The sequence below is a fragment of the Eleutherodactylus coqui genome, chromosome 6 (assembly GCF_035609145.1).
Source record: "Eleutherodactylus coqui strain aEleCoq1 chromosome 6, aEleCoq1.hap1, whole genome shotgun sequence".
Lineage (NCBI taxonomy): Eukaryota > Metazoa > Chordata > Amphibia > Anura > Eleutherodactylidae > Eleutherodactylus > Eleutherodactylus coqui.
Window position 1 is genome coordinate 217,206,782 of NC_089842.1, and position 23,080 is coordinate 217,229,861.

The following is a 23,080-nucleotide window of genomic DNA, read 5'->3' on the forward strand; positions in this document are numbered from 1 at the left end:
CCCTGGACCTCGGCCATGTCTGCTGCGCACAGGAGCGCTTCTGCTGCTAGAACAAGGAACCTATGGAAAATCTGGGGCTTCCCAGGTTCATAGCAGGGTCGCCCCCTCCAGTGCTGACCAGTATACAGAGGCACTGGTGCCACCAACACTGCTGCCAGCCAGCACCTTCACATAACAGTTCATGTTATACTCCTTTTAAAGGGGCAGTGCAGAATTAGAAAATATAAAGGGGGGGGGGGGGGGCAAAAACAGGCTGCCCTGTAAAAAAAAAAAATTTTTTTAAATCATATCCCAGTTGTGTAAAAATTTTCAACATTTCTTCTCAATTGGGTATTTTCACACAAGCATATTTTATCATTCTGAAGAAATTGGCCCAATTTTTCATGCAATTTTCACGTTTTTTAGGCTTTCTTTGATGGTTGCCCTTCCTTTTATGGTTACATGTGATAAAAACGGATCGCAATGGCATCAAGTAACCCATAGGTTTGAATGGGCAATTTTCATCTAAATTGTGACAGAATAAGACTTGGACTGTTCATCTAATCAAAAACATTGCACATATGAATAAAGTCAATTTAAAATAATCTGCTTTATTTCCAGCTGATTTTGGTCCAAAAATTTGGCATAATAAATCGTTTGCGTGAATACACACTTAGGAGGTTTTTACGTGGGATGGCTGGGTCTAAATCGCTAGTTTCAATAGCTGGACAAGGGAAAGTATCCTTAGGTCGCCATCGCCACTCCTGTATATTCAGAAACAGCGCCACAACTGTCCATAGGTGGTGTCAGGTATTGCAGCTTAGCTTTATTTTTTTTTCCACATTACATTTTTATTAAACGTGAATGTACATTACAATATCATAGTATTCAGAGAGATTTCTGAATAGGGAATGACATTGTTTATGCAGCGTAGCTTTATTGAAGATAATGGAGTTGAGTTGCAATACCACACACAACCTGTGGACAGGAGTGGCACTATTTTTTTAGAAGAAGGGAACTATAGGGAAAATTCATTAAGGCCGTCATGTTAAGCGCTGTCGTAATAATGTTTCCACCAGTGCGTGATTCGCCTAATACACGAAGCCGCACACAGCTCTACTTGTATTAGAGCATCTCGGCACCTCCGTGCGCCCTCACAAAAATGTATGTCAGCCCCGATCTGGCCTTCAATTCTGTTAGAATTTATGACAGTTTCTGGCAGATGGCAACATTTGGAGCTTTTTTACGCCAGAAATCGATGCAAAATCTTTGATGAATGCCCCCACATTTTTCCATTCCTGCCGAACCCCTCCAAGTTGTATCACATTGTATACTCCAATTGCATCCAGAGCTGCAGTCACAATTCTACCTGCTGCGGTAGGAAACAGTCAGCAAGCTTGTGGATGCTGCACTAATTCCTCGGCTGAGCTACAACACAGGGAGTATATTAGCTGTGCGGTTTTCCTTAACACGCAAACACGTGATGTATTTACGTGTGTAAAGAAACTGCCGAAACCCGTATTAACGCATTTAAGGCCATGACTACGCTGCTTATTCAGGGGCCAAAACACGCATACGGCTGTGTGAATACGTCCTTAGAGCCTGGTGTAAGGACGACACTTCCCAGAATGCAATTCACCAGGCTTTCTGCAGAACAGGGAATGCTGCGGGATTCCAGCTCTGAGGCCTGCAGGATTGTGAATGCAGCTCTGGATTTTATCTGATGCAGTCCAGAAGCAGGATCTGATTGGCTGTTAAGGATCACTAGCAGTTTTCGCTTACCTCTTGTGTCACCTCCACATCTTCCCCTCGAAGAGACAGCAAAGACTCCAGCTCGTCGGTACTGCGGATAATGGGGGTGCGGCGGGGGTCTTGGTGGTAGCCCATGTTTTCCTCCATGTCCTCTGCATCCAGGCCCTTCAAACTGAGGCTGCAATTAGACAGAGATGAACATTAGGATGACGGCAGGTAGTAATGCCGTTTAGTGTACGCAGCTCCAATGCACTGTGCTGTTAAAGAAAGGAAGCAAAAGCCTGTTACTCCTCCTTGTGTGAGACTTTGTCTAAAACCACCAGCTTCCTCCTACTAAGAAGTGAAACAAGGGTCTGCGGCTCCCATGGTGATCGCCCCCTGGGGAGAAGCCCCGTGACCCGCCACCCCACGTACCACTCAGAAGACTGGCTGTAAGTCGGAGTGGCAGACAGCGAGCTGCCCCAACACAGAAGGCGACATCTATCTTCCATCTTACCCGTTTCCTGTGCCGTCACACTTGCAGAAGTATTAATAGTCAGAAGACAAGGTGACTCTCTCAGGGTCACGTCCCCTAGTGGTTATATAGGGGTATTACGCTGTACATTATAGGTGATTACTGGGGAAGCCGGGTGACCCCACGATGCCTGCTCTGCCAGTAATGCCACCCTGCTATCCCACAGTGCCAGATTATGCCGTATTCACCCCACTAATGTCTGATGGCGGATATAGAACAGATCACACGGGCGTCTATGGCGCGGCGCTTTCTCTTTACGGATTTACCGCATTATAAAAGTTATTAGTGATGTCATCAGTCACATAGCGGCAGAACTGAGCCCTACAGGACTACAACCCCCAGCATTACTACATCTCCAGGGAGAGAGTGCTGCTGAGTGTGTATCTAAGCCTATCCTATGCGATACAGTCTGCTGAACTGTGTGGCTAAGCTTCTCCTGTGTGAGAAGGCGGTGCACTACCTGTCATAGTTGGCCTCCGCTTCCTGCAGCCTCTTGCCCGGCTCCCAGCTGTGCCTTCGGAAGGAGTCTCGGTCGTGGACTGAGCCCCTGTTGGGGCCGTATCTCCGCATCGGGACTCCCAGAAACCTGTCCTGCTCCTCCTGGAGCTCCTGTAGTTCCAGCTCACTTGGGACCCGCTGCTCCACTGCGGACAGGCAGCGCTGCTTGTGGCCCCGCACCATGTAGGGCCCGGCATCAAACACCTCTGAGTTATTCATCCCGAGCCTTCTCTTATACACACCGGACACTGAGGAAAAGATCGGGAATTATAGGGTTACAGTAACCACACCCCCGCTCAGTGATGTCATCAGCATGGGCGGGTTGTGAGTATATATACACGCCCCTGTGAATAAATATACACACCGCTTAATACTGTAGATGATCACAAGTTGCATTCTTGAGGAGGCTGACATATATCGTACACAGAGGAGGCCGCGTCTCGTCCGCGCCGCGGTGACATCTGCGCTGCTCCCGATTCACCTGCAAATCAAATATACCAATTATTACTGGCGGCAGATTCAGTGACTCACAGATACTTTACTGACCAACAACCAATCACATAGGCAGAAAGTCTTATACCAGAAAGTCTGAAGTCAGCGGCCAGTCCCAGGAAGCTGAGATCTGAGGAGTTGTCTGTGAGGGGCATCACAGCCAGAGTTAACAACAATTACTGATATGGCCATCATTCACAACATCACCCGCAAACAGCACCCCATATCTCAGCTGCACCATTCCTCTATAGTGTTGCCTTTTAACCACGCCCAGAGAGGAGGAGCTCATCACTGCACTAGGCGGAAGGGGTTAAAGAGGTCATCAATAGTTGACTGGCGGGGTCCACCATTTGGGACCCCCATCAATCAGCTGATCTTTCAGTGGGCTGTCAGTGCAGCGGGTCAAACGTTATCATCGGGGTCGGGCCGGAAAGTGTAATAGCTCACTTTGCTCCCTTTCAGCAGGCCAGACAATCAGCTGATTGGCGATAATCCAGAGCGGTGGACCCTCACGGATCAATAATTGATGACTAATTCTGAAGATGGGTCCTGAATAGTAAAAGCCTAGAAAACCCCTTTAACCCCACCAATAGGTCATCCCTTACATGGTTACATGATGTCACCTTCAGAGAGGTCACATGACTTCATTCACTCTGATTTTCTTGCTGTGGGCTTACTTTAGCTCCACCCCCAGATGACATGGCGGTTGCCCACGTGAGGTGTATATAGAGATAGCAGTTGCCCATGTGAGGTGTATATAGTGATGGCGGTTGCCTGTGTGAGGTGTATATAGTGATGGCAGTTGCCTGTGTGAGGTGTATATAGTGATGGCGGTTGCCTGTGTGAGGTGTATAAATATGGCGGTTGCCCACGTGAGGTGTATATAGAGATAGCGGGTGCACGTGTGAGGTGTATATAGAGATGGTGGTTGCCCGCGTGAGATTTACATCTATGGCGGTGGCACGCGTGAGGTGTATATATATGGCGGTTGCACGTGTGAGTTGTATATATATGGTGGGTGCACACGTGAGGGGTGTGTATGGCGGTTGTATGTGGTTGTTTGCATTGTGTATATGATAAGAAAACGTCCCCATGCAGGCACACCAGTCTCCCGGCTGTAAGTGTAGGTCTTCAAATGTGTCAAGGGCACCATCATTGGGGTGGCTGGCATTATAGGGATGGCACAGATGGCATAACTATCAGGGCAGCTGGCACCATCGTTGCGGGGTGGCACAGTTAAGGTGCTTTTAGATTTAACGATTTTATCATTAAAAAAAAAATGTATAAAAGTGAACAAAATAGTTCAGTTTACTGCGAGCCAACGACTGGACGACGAACGAGAATCGCGCACTTTGTTTGTAGTTCACTTTCAGCCAAGCTAGAAATCCTCGCTGACTTGTCGTCCGCCGCTGTCGGTCTGTCTCAGGAACGCTACCATGTAGAGGACTTTATCCCTCTGCCCACCTCTTCAGACTGGGCACATGCCGGCTCACTATATGTAAGGGCCACCAGGGGGCAGTATGCATCAATGTTCACAGACCAGACAGTGGGGGCTTTTCCTGTATCTCTGACAGCAGGACAGTCCAGATCGGTTGTCTCAGCCATACAGCGGCCCGGGGGGCATAAGAGACCCTCAGAAAGGACGGGTCTACCGCCACACACAATGGATACAACTGCAATGTGGCAGCCATGATAGGGAGGGCTGGTAATTTACATGGTATCTTACCCACCAGTCGTACACCATAGAAGACATCACATCTGTTGTCCGGCAGATCAGTCAGGGGGGCTTAAAGAAAATACTATGCAGAGCAAGACCCACCGCCTGCCAGTTCCATACAATTGTTCTTGTCATTTCAGCTCACAATACCGCCATATAGTACCAAGATACTGCTGCCAAATGCACCAGAATGCCATCAAGATACTACTGCCATATACAGTCCATACAATACTGCCATATAGTGCCAGGATACTACTGGCAAATGCACCAGAATGCCATCAAGATACTACTGCCATATACAGTCCATACAATACTGCCATATAGTGCCAGCTACTACTGCGAAATGCCCAATATTGCCATCAGGATACTACTGCCATATACAGTCCATACAATACCACCATATAGTGCCAAGATACTACTGTAAAATGCACCATAATGCCATCAGGATTCTACTACCATATATAGTCCACACAATACTGCCATATAGTGCCGAGATACTACTGCGAAATGCACCATAATGCCATCAGGATACTTCTGCCATATACAGTCCATGCAGTACTGCCATATAGTGCCAATATACTATTGCCAAATGCACCATTATACCATCAGGATTCTACTTCTATATGCAGTCCATACAATACCGCCATATAGTGCCAAGATAATACAGCCTTATAAACTAAATGTCCCCTTTATTTTAGACATCCAGTGGATCTGTGGACGGAAACAAATCATCATTGAAAGGGGTCAGAGGAGGATGTCAGGAATTGTTGTGACCAACAGGCGCTGCACAGAATACAACGCTGGAGCTCCAACTAACATGTCCGAATGCACAACTCGCCATTCCTTAGCACAGATGGGATATAACAGCAGACGACCAGTTACAGCGCCATTGTGTCTAAGAGAAACAGGATGGCGAGACTCCAGCGGGCAAAAGAGCGCAAAACTTGTATCACTGAGCAGCGGGAAAACATCTCCTGGTCAGATGGAGACAGATTTCTGTTGCTGATGGGAGGTCAGAATTTGGCGCAAGCAGCATGAATCGCTGACCCCTTCCTGTCAGCTGATCAGAGCAAGTCAGCACCTCCATCTAATCTGCAGCAACTACAAGAAGCTTCCTGTCCGCAGGGGCCGATATTCCTGCAGAGCGAATTCATCACCGACTTGGATCTACACCGCGACGAACTGCTAGTTCTGAAGGCCAAAGGACTCCAACGCACCACTAGATGGGGGTCTCTAATAAAGGGGCCGTCAATGTACAACCTATATAATACCGCCATGATAATATGCAGCACAGTTACACGGCATAAGGCTGCCATATCGTTCGGACATGATACCATGTTGCCAGGATGAGGGTCCGGGGCGAGATGGGATGTTACAGGTGGCGAGGGGGGGGGGGGGGGGCAATAATAGATATTGGGATCTCTGTTCCACTCCGGTGAGCAGGAGGACTGGGGGCGGTATGTAATTACAGTCCTGAGAATGACCCCCACCGTGTGACCGCTCTGTGTAACACAAGCCTCATGGTGACAATATCCTCCTCAGCCACCAGAGCAGAACAATAGCGCAGTGACTCATTCATGGGGGTCATTCACCTCAGTGACCAGGTGCTGCATGGTGTGCACAGAGCTGTAGGGACCACTGGAGCGTTCACCTGCAAGGGGGGGGCTCATCCTCACCTATTTAACCCCTTAGTGCCGCGGCTTATTTTGGTCCTAAGAACACAACAATTTTTAGGCAATTTTATCTCTACTTTTCAAAAGCCATAACTTTTATATTTTTCCGTCGCCCGTATGATGCTTATTTTTTTTGCGCGGCGAGCCGTAGTTTTTATTGGCACCATTTGTTTGGCCACAGATGATTTTTTTAAATAACTTACTATTTTCTTTTAAAGAGCAGCAAGAAGAAAAAAAACAGCAATTCTGCCATTAGTTTTTTTTACATCGTTAATCATGCAGCATAAATGACGGTACATTTTTTTTGGTACGATTACAGCAATACTGAAATTATATATTTTTTTAGGTTTTTTTCCACGTTTGCACAATAAAAAACCCCCTTTTTTTTGCATCGCTTTGTTCAAACTTCCCCAACTTTTTTTTTCTCGCTCCGTAGTTGGAGCTGTGTGAGTTTGGCTTGTTTTTTTGCATGAGGAGTTGTAGTTTTTATTGGTACTATTTTGGGGTACATTTGACTTTTTTGATAATTTATTACTTTTTGGGGGCAAAATGAACAAAAAAAAAAGCATTTTGGGCCTCCTATGTCATAGCTTTAGCTGTGCAGTAGAAAAACAGAGTTCAATTTACCGTACTGGTTGTTACGGATGCGATAATTCCAAATGTGGTCATTTCTAAATGGTTTTGTAAATGAGGGGAAAGGGCACAAAAAAATTCTCTTCATGTTTTTGTTTTTACAACTTTTATTTAGTTTTATTGTTTTATGTACACTTTTTATGTCTCTATGGCCGGCTGCACACAGCCGAGTCAGACCCCGGATGAGGGATCCCGCACCAGAATCCGACCCTGATCCCACGTACCTGGCATTTCTTGTCGTGTGCAGGCGGCCTTCTGTACTGCGGATGGTTTGGCCGGCAAGCCGTCGGATATGCACAGTACAGAATTTCCCGCGCCGTCATTAGGCGATTACGTGGGTCCCATGACCCTTCTGCACTTCAATTGTGAAAGGGCCGCAGTAAGACAACTACATTGACTTCAATAGAAGCCCTCACGAAAATGGAGCATGCTGCAATTTTTCCTCCGCGAATGAAAAAAAAAAAAAAAAAAAATCACAGTTGCTGTTCGCTTGCGTGAGCGGACATGTGGACGCTCCATGGGTTTGAATTGGTGCGGTATGACGCAGATCGTCCGTGCGGGAGACGATTGCGGATTCCGCAATTCAAACCCGGTCGTGTACAACCGGCCTATAGGGAACTTAAACCTGCGATGCTATGATTGCTCTGAAAGTACACTGCAATACTTCTGTACCGCAATGTATCACAGGACATGTCAGATCCGGATGTGATTAGATGGCAGAGAGCCGATGACATCACAGAATAAGCACCTCCCTCTGTGCACCTCTTAGATGCTGCGATCAATATTGATTGCGGCATGTAAGGGGTTATAAGCGGGGATCGGTGTTCCTGCTGTTGTGGCGGGAGACCGGCTGTCAGTCACCGTCAGCCCCCATCACTGGCTCAGTTTAAGTCTGCGTTGTCTATACGTAAATGTACATCCGATTCGCAGGAACCGCTTCTCGTTCAGAGCATAAATATACCACCTGGGACGGAAGGGGTTAAAGGGGATGTCCATGGAAATCCGTTTAGCTTAGATGAGTTTGTCACTGCACCTTTATTACACGACACCTCAAAACTGAACCAGGAGCGCAATTAGCGCCATTATCCAGCCGCCTACATAGACGTATTACACCCGCGCTCGCGGCGACAGATTCCTGTGTCACTCCAGTATGCTCCCCTCCGATTGAGGCGCAGCGGGACTTCATTATAAGGGGACGCTTGAGCAGAGACGTTCTGCATGTGACACGCCGGACGGAAGAAGAACGTTACTACCGACAGTCCGGCGCTGCGCCGTCTGATCACCTGGAAACCAAAAACCCATCGCTATAATGACTCTGCAGTGTGATGACCCCCATCCTGCAGCTGTCGGGGCATGCTGGGAGTAGTAGTACCAGCTGGAGAGTCACAGGCTACGGATCACTGGTGCAGAACAATAGTCTGCCATAAATGCAATGGACTGTAGAGAATAGCCCCCACCCTGGGCCATATAATGTAATGACCGCAGACAGGCACCGCACTCCCCCCAGGCCGGGAACGTCCTCACCCCTAACCCATCAAGGCTCCGACCCCTCTGACCCCTAACAGGCTTTATTTTATTTTTATTTTTTTCCTCCCCGATTTAAAAAGATATCTTTTATTTTTCCCTCCACGTCGCGGTCTGCGGTTGTTTTGCGATTGTTTTTTAGGCCTCATGTCCACGGGCGTTTTTAGACTGCGTATTACGAGTGCATTGCACGGTCGCGGGGTCAATGGGGTCAATGGGGTCAATGGGTTGCTGTTGGTCTGCGCACATGTGCGTGAAAAAAAATAAAAATCGCAGCGTTCTCTACCGCGTTTTCCGTGCATACAGCCCTATTGATCTCTATGGGTGTGTGAATACGCAATGCAAATGCAGCACTTACACAACCGCAGGTTGCTAGGATACATGAAGTGATAAAAAAAGGAGTTGTTGCGCCTTTTCTGCGCACGTATTGAAAAGCGGTGCATATACCGTACATACGCAGGCGTTACACCCGCAAAAACAACGCATACACGATCAGGAAAAAGAAATTCGTTATGCGGGGATGCGCAGCGTTTTACACGTACGCCCCGTGGACATGAGGCCTAAAGGCTCCCGCAGCGTTTTACCCATTTTGGAACCACACGCCGGCACTGCGCATGCCCACGTAGCACATGCTCACGGACAAGCGCAGTGTCGCAGAGCTGCATACGCAGCCTAAACCAATGTATATGGTTCGCGCCGCGAGGTACATAGAGATATAGCGCATGCCGCAATCTATTTCTCGTGCACATCTAAACGCTGCTGTGCAGGGATCAGGGACGGTCCATTGACTTTCATTGACTTCATTCCCCATGTATCAGTCATGGCGGCTCTTCAGAAGCCCTTGGCTGCCATGGTAACCAAACGGCACCTCGCAAGCTCATCGCAGGGGACTAGAGATGAGCGAAAATACTCGTTTCGAGTAATTACTCGATCGAGCACCGCGATTTTCGAGTACTTCAATACTTGGGTGAAAAGATTCGGGGGGCGCCGGGAGGCGTGGCAGTGCGGGGGATAGCAGTGGGGAACAGGGGGGAGCCCTCTCTCTCTCCCTCTCCCCCCCACTCCCCGCTGCAACCCCCCACTCACCCACGGCGCCCCCCAAATCTTTTCGCCCGAGTACGGAAGTACTCGAAAATCGTGGTGCTCGGGCGAAAAAGGGGCGTCGCAGAATAGGTTCGCTCATCTCTACAGGGGACCATTCCAGATCCCGAAGTACTGAGCCGGGTATTTAATGCCACCTCTAGAGGGACATCAAAATCACCCGACAAACAAAACTGTCGTATGACGGACCGGAGCCGCGCCAAACAGACACCACTGACTATAATGGGAATCCTTCGGTTTCTGTTCGCCCATCCGGTATTTCATGTGAATCAGTAGCGCTGCGTGAGACTGTGTCGTCATTTTTAACGAAAATAGAGATTCCAGACGGGACCTCCAAGTGCTGATGGGACCCTCAGGCCGTCGCGCACCACCGTATGTTATGCAGCGTTTTACTGCATGCAGCGCCGCGCTTTTATGAGTTTTTGTTCACATTTGTCTGCGTTTTTGCTGTATACTTTTGCGCAGTAAAATCGCAGACAAGCGAGCTGATGGTGTCACAACTTTTTTTTCTCCTGGTGGCTTAGCAAATTGCATGAATTACGCAGTACGACGCCTGCAATTGCATATTTATTGCGTTTTGGTTTTTTTACACACCCCACTCATTTCAATGGACGATTTATGCATGAAATGCGCTGAAAATCGGAAACGCTGCGTCTGATTTAGCAAAACCGCCAGTGTGAGAGGCCGCATTGGAATACGTGGAGCTTTCATGCAAGGTAATACGTGTAAAAGTGGCCTTAGCGTTCATTCATGCTGGCGATTATCCTGAGCGCGGGCGGTCCGTGTTTGTAACTGACTGAACACGGACAGGACACGGACCCATTAAAGTAAATTGGCCTCCCCACACGGGCGCACCGATTATCCATGTGAAAACAAAATAAAAAATTCGCAGCACGTCCTTTTCTGTATTCACGGATCAAAATCAGCCAGAAGATTTACGAGAGCGTAAAAAAACGCCGCAAACACGATTATTTTTTTATTTTTGCACATGCTGAAACGGATGGCGCACGGAGGTGAAAAAAGTGTAACAACGGCGCACGCAACACGTACACACGCACGCAGTGAAATTGCTCCGTTTTTTTACATATCGAACTTGCATACGTCCGCATGAACGATAACATTCAGCGATTTCATTAACTTTTCGCCATGATTTTCAACCTCTGCTTGCTGTCAGTGAATGCAGGCTCTTACCGTTTGCATCCAGGAGGCTGAAAAATCTGAACAGTCCTGAGACTTGCAGCAGCTGAGGGTTTGTTTCCGCTGCGCTGGTCTAGGTGAGGCCCGGTCACGCCCGCACCGCGGCTCTGGGCGATTCCTATTGTTTGCTTTGTCCTTTTGTTGTCGAACGACGAAAATACCAGAACTGCCAGGAGCAGCGCGTGCGAGAGCCGAACGGACCCCCGCTGCCTATAGTGGGGTCTGTCCGGTATAACACCGCTTGCTACGGTTTTTCGTCTGCGATTTTCTGCCGGATCGGCGCCAGACAAATCTCTCCTGATGGTTTGTTACAATGTATCAGTGCGGGTAAGATGCATCAGTTCGGAGCTGACACAATGTAACAACCCCTCAGCTGTGAGGAGGATGAGGTCACGACAGGTTATAAACAAGAATGTTTTCATTCACTGACTGCAAGCAATGATTTTGAAAACTGTGAAAATAGGACACTGGAAAGCCAGACAGCAGCAGGATCCTCTGTGGGCATCGCCAGGTGACACCTCCCAGATTGGCATGACTGGCATGTCTTGGTGAGAACTGAAGGTGGTGACCTGTGAAGCAAAGAGAGAAGTGGCGCCGGCGACAGCGCTTCCGAGGATGACCAATCAGAATCCAGGACTACAATATCACATCTATAGACACCTCCTGCGACATTACCCGTCCGTTGCGTAGATTCTCTGCCGCCAGTAACTGGCGAGACCCGTCCGCATAACAAGAGTGGCCGTGAGAACAAAACACACACTAATCCCCGTCTGCCCCTCCCATGTCTCCTCACCGCAGGCGTGCCACCCCGGGCACGGACCCCAACTAACAGCTGGCATGAGCCCCTGAGAGGATGCCAACTACTGCGCCGTCCTGCAACGTCACACGCAACGCCACACACCAATCACTAAGAAAACGCTGCAGCCGGATACTGGAGGCCGAGCAATAAGTGGTGCCCAACATGGCCTGCCAGGAGTCACCAGGTAGCGCCTGATGGTAATACAGTGCGAGATGCCGGGCACAGGAGTAATGCGTCAGGATCAGTGCCAGAGTTCTATGGCGCAGTGCAGTGGGAATACTGCCATACAGTGCCCAAATAATACCACCATACAGGATAAATAACATTTTTTAGGGGTGCAGTCGCCCTTCAGTTGGGCCCCCAGGGTGCACATGACGTGTGGGCACATCAGCAGGTAGCATCCTCCTCTCGGCACCTGTGTGGGTGCGACATGACATCACCCAGTATTGTACATGTTATTACAGCCCCTCCCTCACCAGGTATGACCCTGCACACACGTATCACTGGCATACTTACAGAACTGTGGCCTCTGGGCAATGCTGGGATCTGTAGTGCTTACCCTAAGAGCAGTAACACCACGCCCAGCTCCATCCCTGTCCTGAAGATCCCTCCATTGCCTCCCTGCAGGTATCTGATCCCTTCCTGATCACCTAGATGTTGCAAGCCCCGCCCCCACCTGAGAACAAGACACCTGAGCGCTGTGTCCTACTGACGACTATTATACAGCCGCAGCGTAATAACCGGAGACTGCTCACTATCTGCTGTATCTAATCCTATCCTGTGTGATACTGTCTGCTGAGCTGTGTATCTAATCCTATCCTGTGTGATACTGTCTGCTGAGCCGTGTATCTAATCCTATCCTGTGTGATACTGTCTGCTGAGCCGTGTATCTAATCCTATCCTGTGTGATACTGTCTGCTGAGCTGTGTATCTCATCCTACCCTGTGTGATACTGTCTGCTGAGCCGTGTATCTAATCCTATCCTGTGTGATACTGTCTGCTGAGCCGTGTATCTAATCCTATCCTGTGTGATACTGTCTGCTGAGCCGTGTATCTAATCCTCTCCTGTGTGATACTGTCTGTTGAGCCGTGTATCTAATCCTATCCTGTGTGATACTGTCTGCTGAGCCGTGTATCTAATCCTATCCTGTGTGATACTGTCTGCTGAGCCGTGTATCTAATCCTATCCTGTGTGATACTGTCTGCTGAGCCGTATATGTAATCCTATCCTGTGTGATACTGTCTGCTGAGCCGTGTATCTAATCCTATCCTGTGTGATACTGTCTGCTGAGCTGTGTATCTAATCCTATCCTGTGTGATACTGTCTGCTGAGCTGTGTATCTAATCCGATCCTGTGTGATACTGTCTGCTGAGCCGTGTATCTAATCCTGTTGCGTGATGCTGTCTCTGTGTCTGGATATATAATATGGCTCACGATGTCCTTCTCTCAGCTCTCATGTTCTGCCATCTGATGATACAGATTATTAAATGCAGCTGGAAAAACCACAGAGATCAGCATTATATCCAAATCTCATGATGATACTCTGACCCCGACAAAAACATCCAGCCGACGTATTCAGAGTTATACCAGCTGTATAATAATTATATACAGGGGATACCCAGGTTATACCAGTATGGTCCATATCACTATATACAGGAGATGTATATCTTATACCAGCTGTACATATATAATTATATATAGGGGATACCCAGGTTATACCAGCATGCTCTATATGTACTTTATACAGGAGATGTATATCTTATACCAGCTCTACATATATAATTATATACAGGAGATACCCAGGTTATACCAGCATGTCCCATATCACTATATACAGGGAAATGTATAGCTTATACCAGCTGTACATTTATAATTATATACAAGAGATACCCAGGTTATACCAGTATGGTCCATATCACTATATACAGGAGATGTATATCTTATACCAGCTGTACATATATAATTATATATAGGGGATACCCAGGTTATACCAGCATGCTCTATATCTCTGTATACAGGAGAAGCATAACTTATACCAGCTGTACATATATAATTATATACAGGGGAAACCCAGGTTATACCAGTATGGTCCATATCACTATATACAGGAGATGTATATCTTATACCAGCTCTACATATATAATTATATACAGGAGATACCCAGGTTATACCAGCATGTCCCATATCACTATATACAGGGAAATGTATAGCTTATACCAGCTGTACATTTATAATTATATACAAGAGATACCCAGGTTATACCAGTATGGTCCATATCACTATATACAGGAGATGTATATCTTATACCAGCTGTACATATATAATTATATATAGGGGATACCCAGGTTATACCAGCATGCTCTATATCTCTGTATACAGGAGAAGCATAACTTATACCAGCTGTACATATATAATTATATACAGGGGAAACCCAGGTTATACCAGTATGGTCCATATCACTATATACAGGAGATGTATATCTTATACCAGCTGTACATATATGATTATATACAGGGGATACCCAGGTTATACCAGTATGGTCCATATCACTATATACAGGAGATGTATATCTTATACCAGCTCTACATATATAATTATATACAGGAGATACCCAGGTTATACCAGCATGCCCCATATCACTATATACAGGGAAATGTATAGCTTATACCAGCTGTACATATATAATTATATACAGGGGATACCCAGGTTATACCAGTATGGTCGATATCACTAAATACAGGAGATGTATATCTTATACCAGCTGTACATATATAATTATATATAGGGGATACCTAGGTTATACCAGCATGCTCTATATCACTATATACAGGAGATGTATATCTTATACCAACTGTACATATATGATTATATACAGGAGATACCCAGGTTATACCAGTATGCTCCATATCACTATATACCAGAGATGTATAACATACCAGCTGTACATATATAATTATATACAGGGGATACCCAGGTTATACCAGTATGCTCCATATCACTATATACAGGAGATGTATATCTTATACCAACTGTACATATATGATTATATACAGGAGATACCCAGGTTATACCAGTATGCTCCATATCACTATATACAGGAGATGTATATCTTATACCAGCTGTACATATATAATTATATATAGGGGATACCCAGGTTATCCTACGATGCTCCGTATCACTATATACAGGAGATGTATACCTTTTACCAGCTGTACATATATAATTATATACTGGAGATACCCAGGTTATACCAGCATGCTCCATATCACTATATACAGGATGTATAACTTATACCAGCTGTACATATATAATTATATATAGGGGATACCCAGGTTATACCAGCATGCTCTATATCTCTGTATACAGGAGAAGCATAACTTATACCAGCTGTACATATATAATTATATACAGGGGAAACCCAGGTTATACCAGTATGGTCCATATCACTATATACAGGAGATGTATATCTTATACCAGCTGTACATATATGATTATATACAGGGGATACCCAGGTTATACCAGTATGGTCCATATCACTATATACAGGAGATGTATATCTTATACCAGCTCTACATATATAATTATATACAGGAGATACCCAGGTTATACCAGCATGCCCCATATCACTATATACAGGGAAATGTATAGCTTATACCAGCTGTACATATATAATTATATACAGGGGATACCCAGGTTATACCAGTATGGTCGATATCACTAAATACAGGAGATGTATATCTTATACCAGCTGTACATATATAATTATATATAGGGGATACCTAGGTTATACCAGCATGCTCTATATCACTATATACAGGAGATGTATATCTTATACCAACTGTACATATATGATTATATACAGGAGATACCCAGGTTATACCAGTATGCTCCATATCACTATATACCAGAGATGTATAACATACCAGCTGTACATATATAATTATATACAGGGGATACCCAGGTTATACCAGTATGCTCCATATCACTATATACAGGAGATGTATATCTTATACCAACTGTACATATATGATTATATACAGGAGATACCCAGGTTATACCAGTATGCTCCATATCACTATATACAGGAGATGTATATCTTATACCAGCTGTACATATATAATTATATATAGGGGATACCCAGGTTATCCTACGATGCTCCGTATCACTATATACAGGAGATGTATACCTTTTACCAGCTGTACATATATAATTATATACTGGAGATACCCAGGTTATACCAGCATGCTCCATATCACTATATACAGGATGTATAACTTATACCAGCTGTACATATATAACTATATACAGGGGATACCCAGGTTATACCAGTATGCTCCATATCACTATATACAGGAGATGCATAACTTATACCAGCTGTACATATATAATTATATAGAGGGGATACCAAGCTTATACTAGGATGCTCCGTATAACTATATACAGGATGTATAACGTATACTAGCTGTTCATATATAATTATATACTGGAGATACTCAGGTTATACCAGCATGCTCCATATCACTATATAGAGGATGTATAACTTATACTAGCTGTTCATATATAATTATATACTGAAGATACCCAGGTTATACCAGCATGCTCCATATCACTATATACAGGATGTATAACTTATACCAGCGGTACATATATAATTATATACAGGAGATACCCAGGTTATACCAGCATGCTCCATATCACTATATACAGGAGATGTATATCTTATACCAGCTGTACATATATAATTACCTACAGGAGATACCCAGGTTATACCAGCATGCACCATATCGCTATATACAGGAGATGCATAACTTATACCAGCTGTACATATATAATTACATACAGGAGATACCCAGGTTATACCAGCATGGTCCATATGACTGTATACAGGGAGATGTCTAGCTTATACCAGCTGTACATGTATAGTTATATACAGACAGCATACAGCTGGATGGTCGGGGTGGCAACTTTGTGTTTGAGACCCAGTAACTGTAACTGTTGTAATATGAGGGTGAGGTGGGGCCGGAGACTGACGTCATCCACTCAGTGACTAATGTAAACACAAGGCTTCGGGCCACCATGGACAGCCGCTGCCAAGTATCAGTCATACAGCAGGCACATACTGTACAGATGAGGCCCATACTAGAGCAAGACATGTGTGTCCTATATGTACCCCCCAGAGAGGGGCCTCATCATCATCATCATCATCATCCGCAGGGCTTCTCCTCATACTAACTATACTCCAGGGTTATCTCACAAGCTGCAGAACATCGCTCTGTCCCCTCTACCTCCTGATACATAGTGATATATCCTGCAGATTATTACACCACTGACCTCTAGAGATCTGCAGAACATCGCTCTGTCCCCTCTACCTCCTGATACATAGTGATATATCCTGCAGATTATTACACCACTGACCTCTAGAGATCTGCAGAACATCGCTCTGTCCTCTCTACCTCCTGATACATAGTGATATATCCTGCAGATTATTACACCACTGACCTCTAGAGATCTGCAGAGCATCACTCTGTCCTCTCTGCCTCCTGATAGTGATATATCCTGCAGATTATTACACCACTGACCTCTAGAGATCTGTAGAACATTGCTCTGTTCTCTCTACCTGCTGATACATAGTAATATATCCTGCAGATTATTACACCACTGACCTCTAGAGATCTGCAGAACATCGCTCTGTCCCCTCTACCTCCTGATACATAGTGATATATCCTGCAGATTATTACACCACTGACCTCTAGAGATCTGCAGAACATCGCTCTGTCCTCTCTACCTCCTGATACATAGTGATATATCCTGCAGATTATTACACCACTGACCTCTATAGATCTGCAGAACATCGCTCTGTCCCCTCTACCTCCTGATACATAGTGATATATCCTGCAGATTATTACACCACTGACCTCTAGAGATCTGCAGACCATCGCTTAGCCTTTAACTTCCTTGTGTTCAGTAACCACATGAGATAAGTTGGATATCTGCGGGGGTATGTGATCTCTGTAGGTTTCTCCACCCTGTGTACTCCAGGTCTGTTGTATATCACCTGCAGGTATTCTGGGATTGTCACATCAAACGCTGTGGCGGATTATTGGGGATAATTGCCGCTGTGTGATGTTTTGGGTGGAGGTTTGGCGCAGACGTCACCCGCAGTCATTGTTAGTTCATGCTTTAGAAATGTATAACCCGAGTGCTCAGAGCGGAGGCCGTGACGGGACTTGTCAGAGACGAGACATCGGGACTGTGGCGGCTGCTCCACACATGCTCGTCCTCCTAATTAAACTTTAATTACTCGTGGCACTGTGTGTACTGACATCCGGAAGTGCTGCCGTCACGTTACATGCAGATGACGCCTCTCGTTGCGCTCTACGGTCAACACAGGTGGTTTAAAGGGGCTGCCTCACCCGTACAGGATGCCTTTAATGGCAGGCTGTGTTATTAATTACGCGCCCACTAAACGCGGTAAGTGGATCCAGCAAAAGTACATTGATTTTCATTGATCCATTCACTTTTGCGTATATACATTGCTTATAATACGCGTGTAAAAAAAACGCAGCATGTTCTATTCTATCATGTATTAGGCACATACAGCCCTATTGTTCTCTATGGGCGTGAGCTAAACGTAATTGCGTATGTGTGGCGTTTATACGCACCGTCACTAAGCGACATAGCAGGAAAGTTAAAAAAAATAAAAAGACTGCGCATGACAGAGCGCACAGTGAGAAAAAACACTATTATGCGCAGCGACACGCCGCTCACACAGCGGAAAAACACCGCATTATACATGCAGCGCTTTACTCGTAAACTCGTGTGTGCCTGCTCTAAATACCATAGAATGGTAGAGCTGAAGGGACCTACCCCCACCCTCTCCATCCTCTCCACCCATTGAAGGATAACTCACCACCTCCCATGGCAACCTGTTCCACTCATTAATCACCCTCACTGTCTAATATCTAATCTGTGTCTCCTCCCTCTCAGTTTCATCCCATTGCTTCTAGTCTTTCCTTGTGCAGATGAGAATAGGGCTGATCCCTCTGCCCTTCAGATATTTGTAGACAGATATTAAGGCTGCCTGTCCATGGGCCTTATTGCATTGCATTCCCCGCGGTGATAATCTGGTGCAGTGCACGCTTTCTATAGCGTTGCTGTCCACGAACGGAGAATCATAGCGATTCTCCGCTCACGGGCGGCAAATCGCAGCATGCTGCGAATTACCGCGATTCTCCATGGTGAGCCTATCTGTCAGATAGGCTCACTGCGGAGATCCGTCTGCTTGCTCCTGCTCTTGAGGGCAGCGGCTCCCACTGTCAGATAGGCTCCCCATGGAGATCCATCTGCTTGCTCCTGCTCTTGAGGGCGGCGGCTCCCACAGCGGAGATCCACCGCGGGATATCGTAATGCCCGTGGGCAGGCAGCCTGAGTTTCCTCTCAGCCTTCTTTTTGCAGAACATGATTTGCAGACCGCTCACCATCTTGGTAACTCTTCTCTAAACTTGCTTGTTTTACTATGTCTTTTTTAAAGTGGTGTGCCCAGAACTAGACACAATATTCCAGATGAGGTCAGACTAAGGAAGAGTATAGCGGGATAGTTACCTCATGTGATCTAGACTCTATGCTTCTCTTAATGCAGCCCAGAATTGTGTTTGCTGCTGCATCACATTGTTGACTCATGTTCAGTCTATGATCTACTAGTCCTACATCCATTCCTCACCTAATCCTCTTCACAGCTGAGTGTTAGGCCTCCTGTCCACGGACATAGCGTTATCCCGCGGCAGATCTCTGCCACGGGAGTCGCCACCGGGGAGCAGGGGAGAGCTGACAGCTCTCCTCGCTGAGTCTATCTGACAGGCTCACCGTGGAGAATTGCAGCAAATCGCGGCATGCTGTGATCTAAATCCTGCAAGTTGAGAATCGCTATGATCCTCTGCTCGTGGACAGCGGGCTGCGTTTTCCATAGTAAGTCAATGGAAAGCGTTCACTATGTTTCCTGCGTCTGGGTTATCGCCGCGGGAAACGCAGTGGGGAAAAAAAAAACGCTCATGGACAGGAGGCCCTAGAGCTCATGCCCACGGCTGTGACGGGCTCCGCAAGCGGAATACCGCAGCGGAGTCCGTAACGGCACACCCCCCAAAGACTCCATACTCACCTCTGGATCCGCTGTGCAGCTCCCACATGACACTGCCGGCGTCATATGACGCGGCCGACGGTGGGAGGGGCGTGTATTCGCATGCGCTGCATTTCCCCTTTCATTTTTGGCTGCAGTTTCCTGCGTTGGACTGCGGGTTTTAGCGCACCCCAACATTGTGATGGGTAATGATGAGCACTAAATGTGGAAAACTAGAGCAGGCAGCGCTCAAAAATCGTGGCACTGGAAAGCGATGTCTTGCGCCGCAATGGAGTGCATTTCTGTGAGGCCCCATTGAAATCAATGGCAGCATTATACCGCGGCATTCAAAAGGCTGCGGTAATCGCGGTAAAAAACGGATGCGTGAGAGAGGCCTTAGGGTGTCTTCACAGGCAGCAGATAATGCACACCAAAATCTGCATATCCAACGTGGATTTTGACGCGGAATTACTGTGGATTTCGCCAGTAGACGGACAAAAATGCCTCGCTTAGCGCAAAAATGGAGCCTACCTATAAATCCGCAGCTATTCTGCCGCCATTTTTGCCACAGATCCTCCTGTGCAGACTTTCTGAAGCGTTGTCACACAGATCTGTATGAAAAAAGTGACGACACGATTTCTGAACATCTGAAAGAAGTCCACTGGCCGACAGGACTAAATCTGCACGCGGATGTGCGGCAGAACAGCTACAGATTTCGGCAGCGGTTTTCGGGTGTCTTCACATGACGGAATCCACCGCTAAATTTTCTGTGTGAATTCCACCTCTTAAAACTGCAACATGTAAATGGATAAAACTCTCAATGTATAATTCCAATTAGAAAAATTGCGCCTCCGCGTCCCGAAGCTGCATGTCACTTCTTCACTTCTTGCTGTGGAAACGCGTTGTTGTCCCGCATGCGGTTGACAGGATAAAACCATGACAAATGGACGCCGATTTTACAGCGGTTTTTAGAGGCAGAACTCACACAGAACGTACCGCTACAGGGGGATTCTGTGCGGACAGCTCTGAGGCGGTCTCTGTCATGTGACATTCACGGGGGCCGATATTCCAGCTGCGGATCCGCACACAGAAATGCTGCAATAGTTGGGATTTTGATGCGGATTTTCGGCTGTGAAGTATTTGCACCATTTTCTGCTCCATGTTTCCAGGACAGCCTGACACACTGCACCGAAACTGCAGAACAGGGAGGTAGATGCTGCGGATGGGGCTAGGTCATGGTCCAGGCAGAATAGGATTAGATACGCAGCTCAGCAGACAGTACCACACAGGGTAGGGTTAGATACACGGGTCACCAGACAGTATCACACAGGATAGGATTAGATACACAGCTCAGCAGACAGTATCACACAGGGTAGGATTAGATACACAGCTCAGCAGACAGTATCACACAGGATAGGATTAGATACACAGCTCAGCAGACAGTATCACACCGGATAGGATTAGATACACGACTCAGCAGACAGTATCACACAGGATGGGATTAGATACACAGCTCAACAGACAGTATCACACAGGATAGGATTAGATACACAGCTCAGCAGACAGTATCACACAGGATAGGATTAGATACACGGCTCAGCAGACAGTATCACACATAAGATACATATGGGGTTTCTGTTGTGTATATACTTGGCCACTCTGGCTATATTCCTCCCTCTCTGTTATCAGCCGGGGTTTCCTGTGGACCCCCACATTCCTCCTCATGTTGGATCTAATTCCTGTATTAACCCCTCACCCTGCGCCCCCCACACTCCTCCCATCCTCCCCGTGAGGTTGGCATTGGTGCCCTGTGGCTGGCAGAGTGCCGCCGATCCCATTATACATGTAGCGTTGGGTCACGGCTGGTCAGGACGGGGTTAATAGCAGCAGTTGTGCATTTGCTGGATAACACTGTCGTTTCCTGCGGGTCAGAACACCTTGCTGCCTCACTGAGGTGTCCAGGAAGTGTTATCATGGGAGCATCCGGAGTAGGGATGAGCTAATTGAGATGTTTCTGGGAATAGTGTGACATCCACCTTCTCAGGGGGCTCCTCATCTCCCTCCCTCCTGCATCCCTCAGCGTGTGTCAGTCCTCACTGCAGTTTTGGCATTCTATTCATGCAGCAGAAAGCATCAGGATGAACACGAGTGTGTCTTACCAAGTCCATGGGGGCCTGCATAGATCTGCTTGGTTACACAGAGCTGCCCCCTTCTATATAAGTGTCAGTCTTCACTGCCGTTCTGGTATTTTGTTCCTATCATAGAAATCTGCATTCATCTTCAGTCAGCTTCCCCAGAGGCAGGGGTAAATGACTCTTATGTAGGCATCAGTAGCATTGTGTGGTAGGTACCGATAGATTGTAAGCTCTGTGGGGTGTGCAGTGTGTGACAGAACTGACTCTTAGAGCATCTGTCCCTGTTGCCCCTAGCAACCAATCACAGTGCAGCTTACATTTTACCTCAGCAGCTTGAGTAATGAAAGCCGAGCTCTGATTGGTTGCTGGGGGCAACAGGGAGAGGTTTACTGTTTGGGCCTCATTTATTAAGACTGTGTAAGACCGTATTTACACAGCGAGCTGCAGGCCAGACAGGTGCTCAAGAGAGGGAAGCTGTCGCAACCTTAGCGTCCCATAAGCTACGTCAAAACCGCCTTGCATCACCCCTGCAGCTCGCTGTGTAAATGCGGCCTTAGACAGCCTTAATAAATGAGGCCCAAACGGTATATCTGTTTTTGTTGCCCCTAGCAACCAATCACAGTGCGGCCTTCGTTTCTTATACTACTGAAGTAAAATAAAAGCCGCGCTGTGATTGGTCGCTAGGGGCAACAAACACACATTTACTGTTAGCCAGTTATGACAAATGTGCCCCGTTGTGTCACGAGCCCCCCAGGACAATGAGCGGGGTTGCCTGCGGACGGATAACATTTTGCAGTTCCTCTGAGATTTTACGGACCAAGTGGAAAGATGGCGACTCTCCAAATCTGTCTGCCGCTACGGCACGAAACCTCACATCACCACTGCGATTAAAAAAACACCTTGTGTCACTCCGCAATCGCCCCTATGTGAACATCCGACCGTAACCTGATCC

General features: G+C 46.7%; 1 protein-coding gene across 3 annotated transcripts in view; it reads right to left on the reverse strand.

The window, feature by feature from the left end:
* The window catches only part of ARHGEF2 (Rho/Rac guanine nucleotide exchange factor 2), a 116,528-nt gene that overhangs the window by 87,449 nt on the left and 5,999 nt on the right, over window positions 1-23,080 (reverse strand). The window contains exons 1-4 of one of the 3 annotated variants that reach the window (XM_066608726.1): window positions 17,796-17,903; window positions 3,108-3,224; window positions 2,706-2,991; window positions 1,762-1,909 (exon numbers count right to left, since the gene is read on the reverse strand). In XM_066608726.1, coding sequence (XP_066464823.1) covers window positions 1,762-1,909; window positions 2,706-2,962 — 405 coding nt within the window. In that variant the 5' untranslated portion in view covers window positions 2,963-2,991; window positions 3,108-3,224; window positions 17,796-17,903. Of the gene's footprint in view, window positions 1-1,761; window positions 1,910-2,705; window positions 2,992-3,107; window positions 3,225-12,395; window positions 12,461-17,795; window positions 17,904-23,080 lie in introns of those variants that run through there. The other 2 variants (XM_066608727.1, XM_066608725.1) reach the window with 2 other exon arrangements.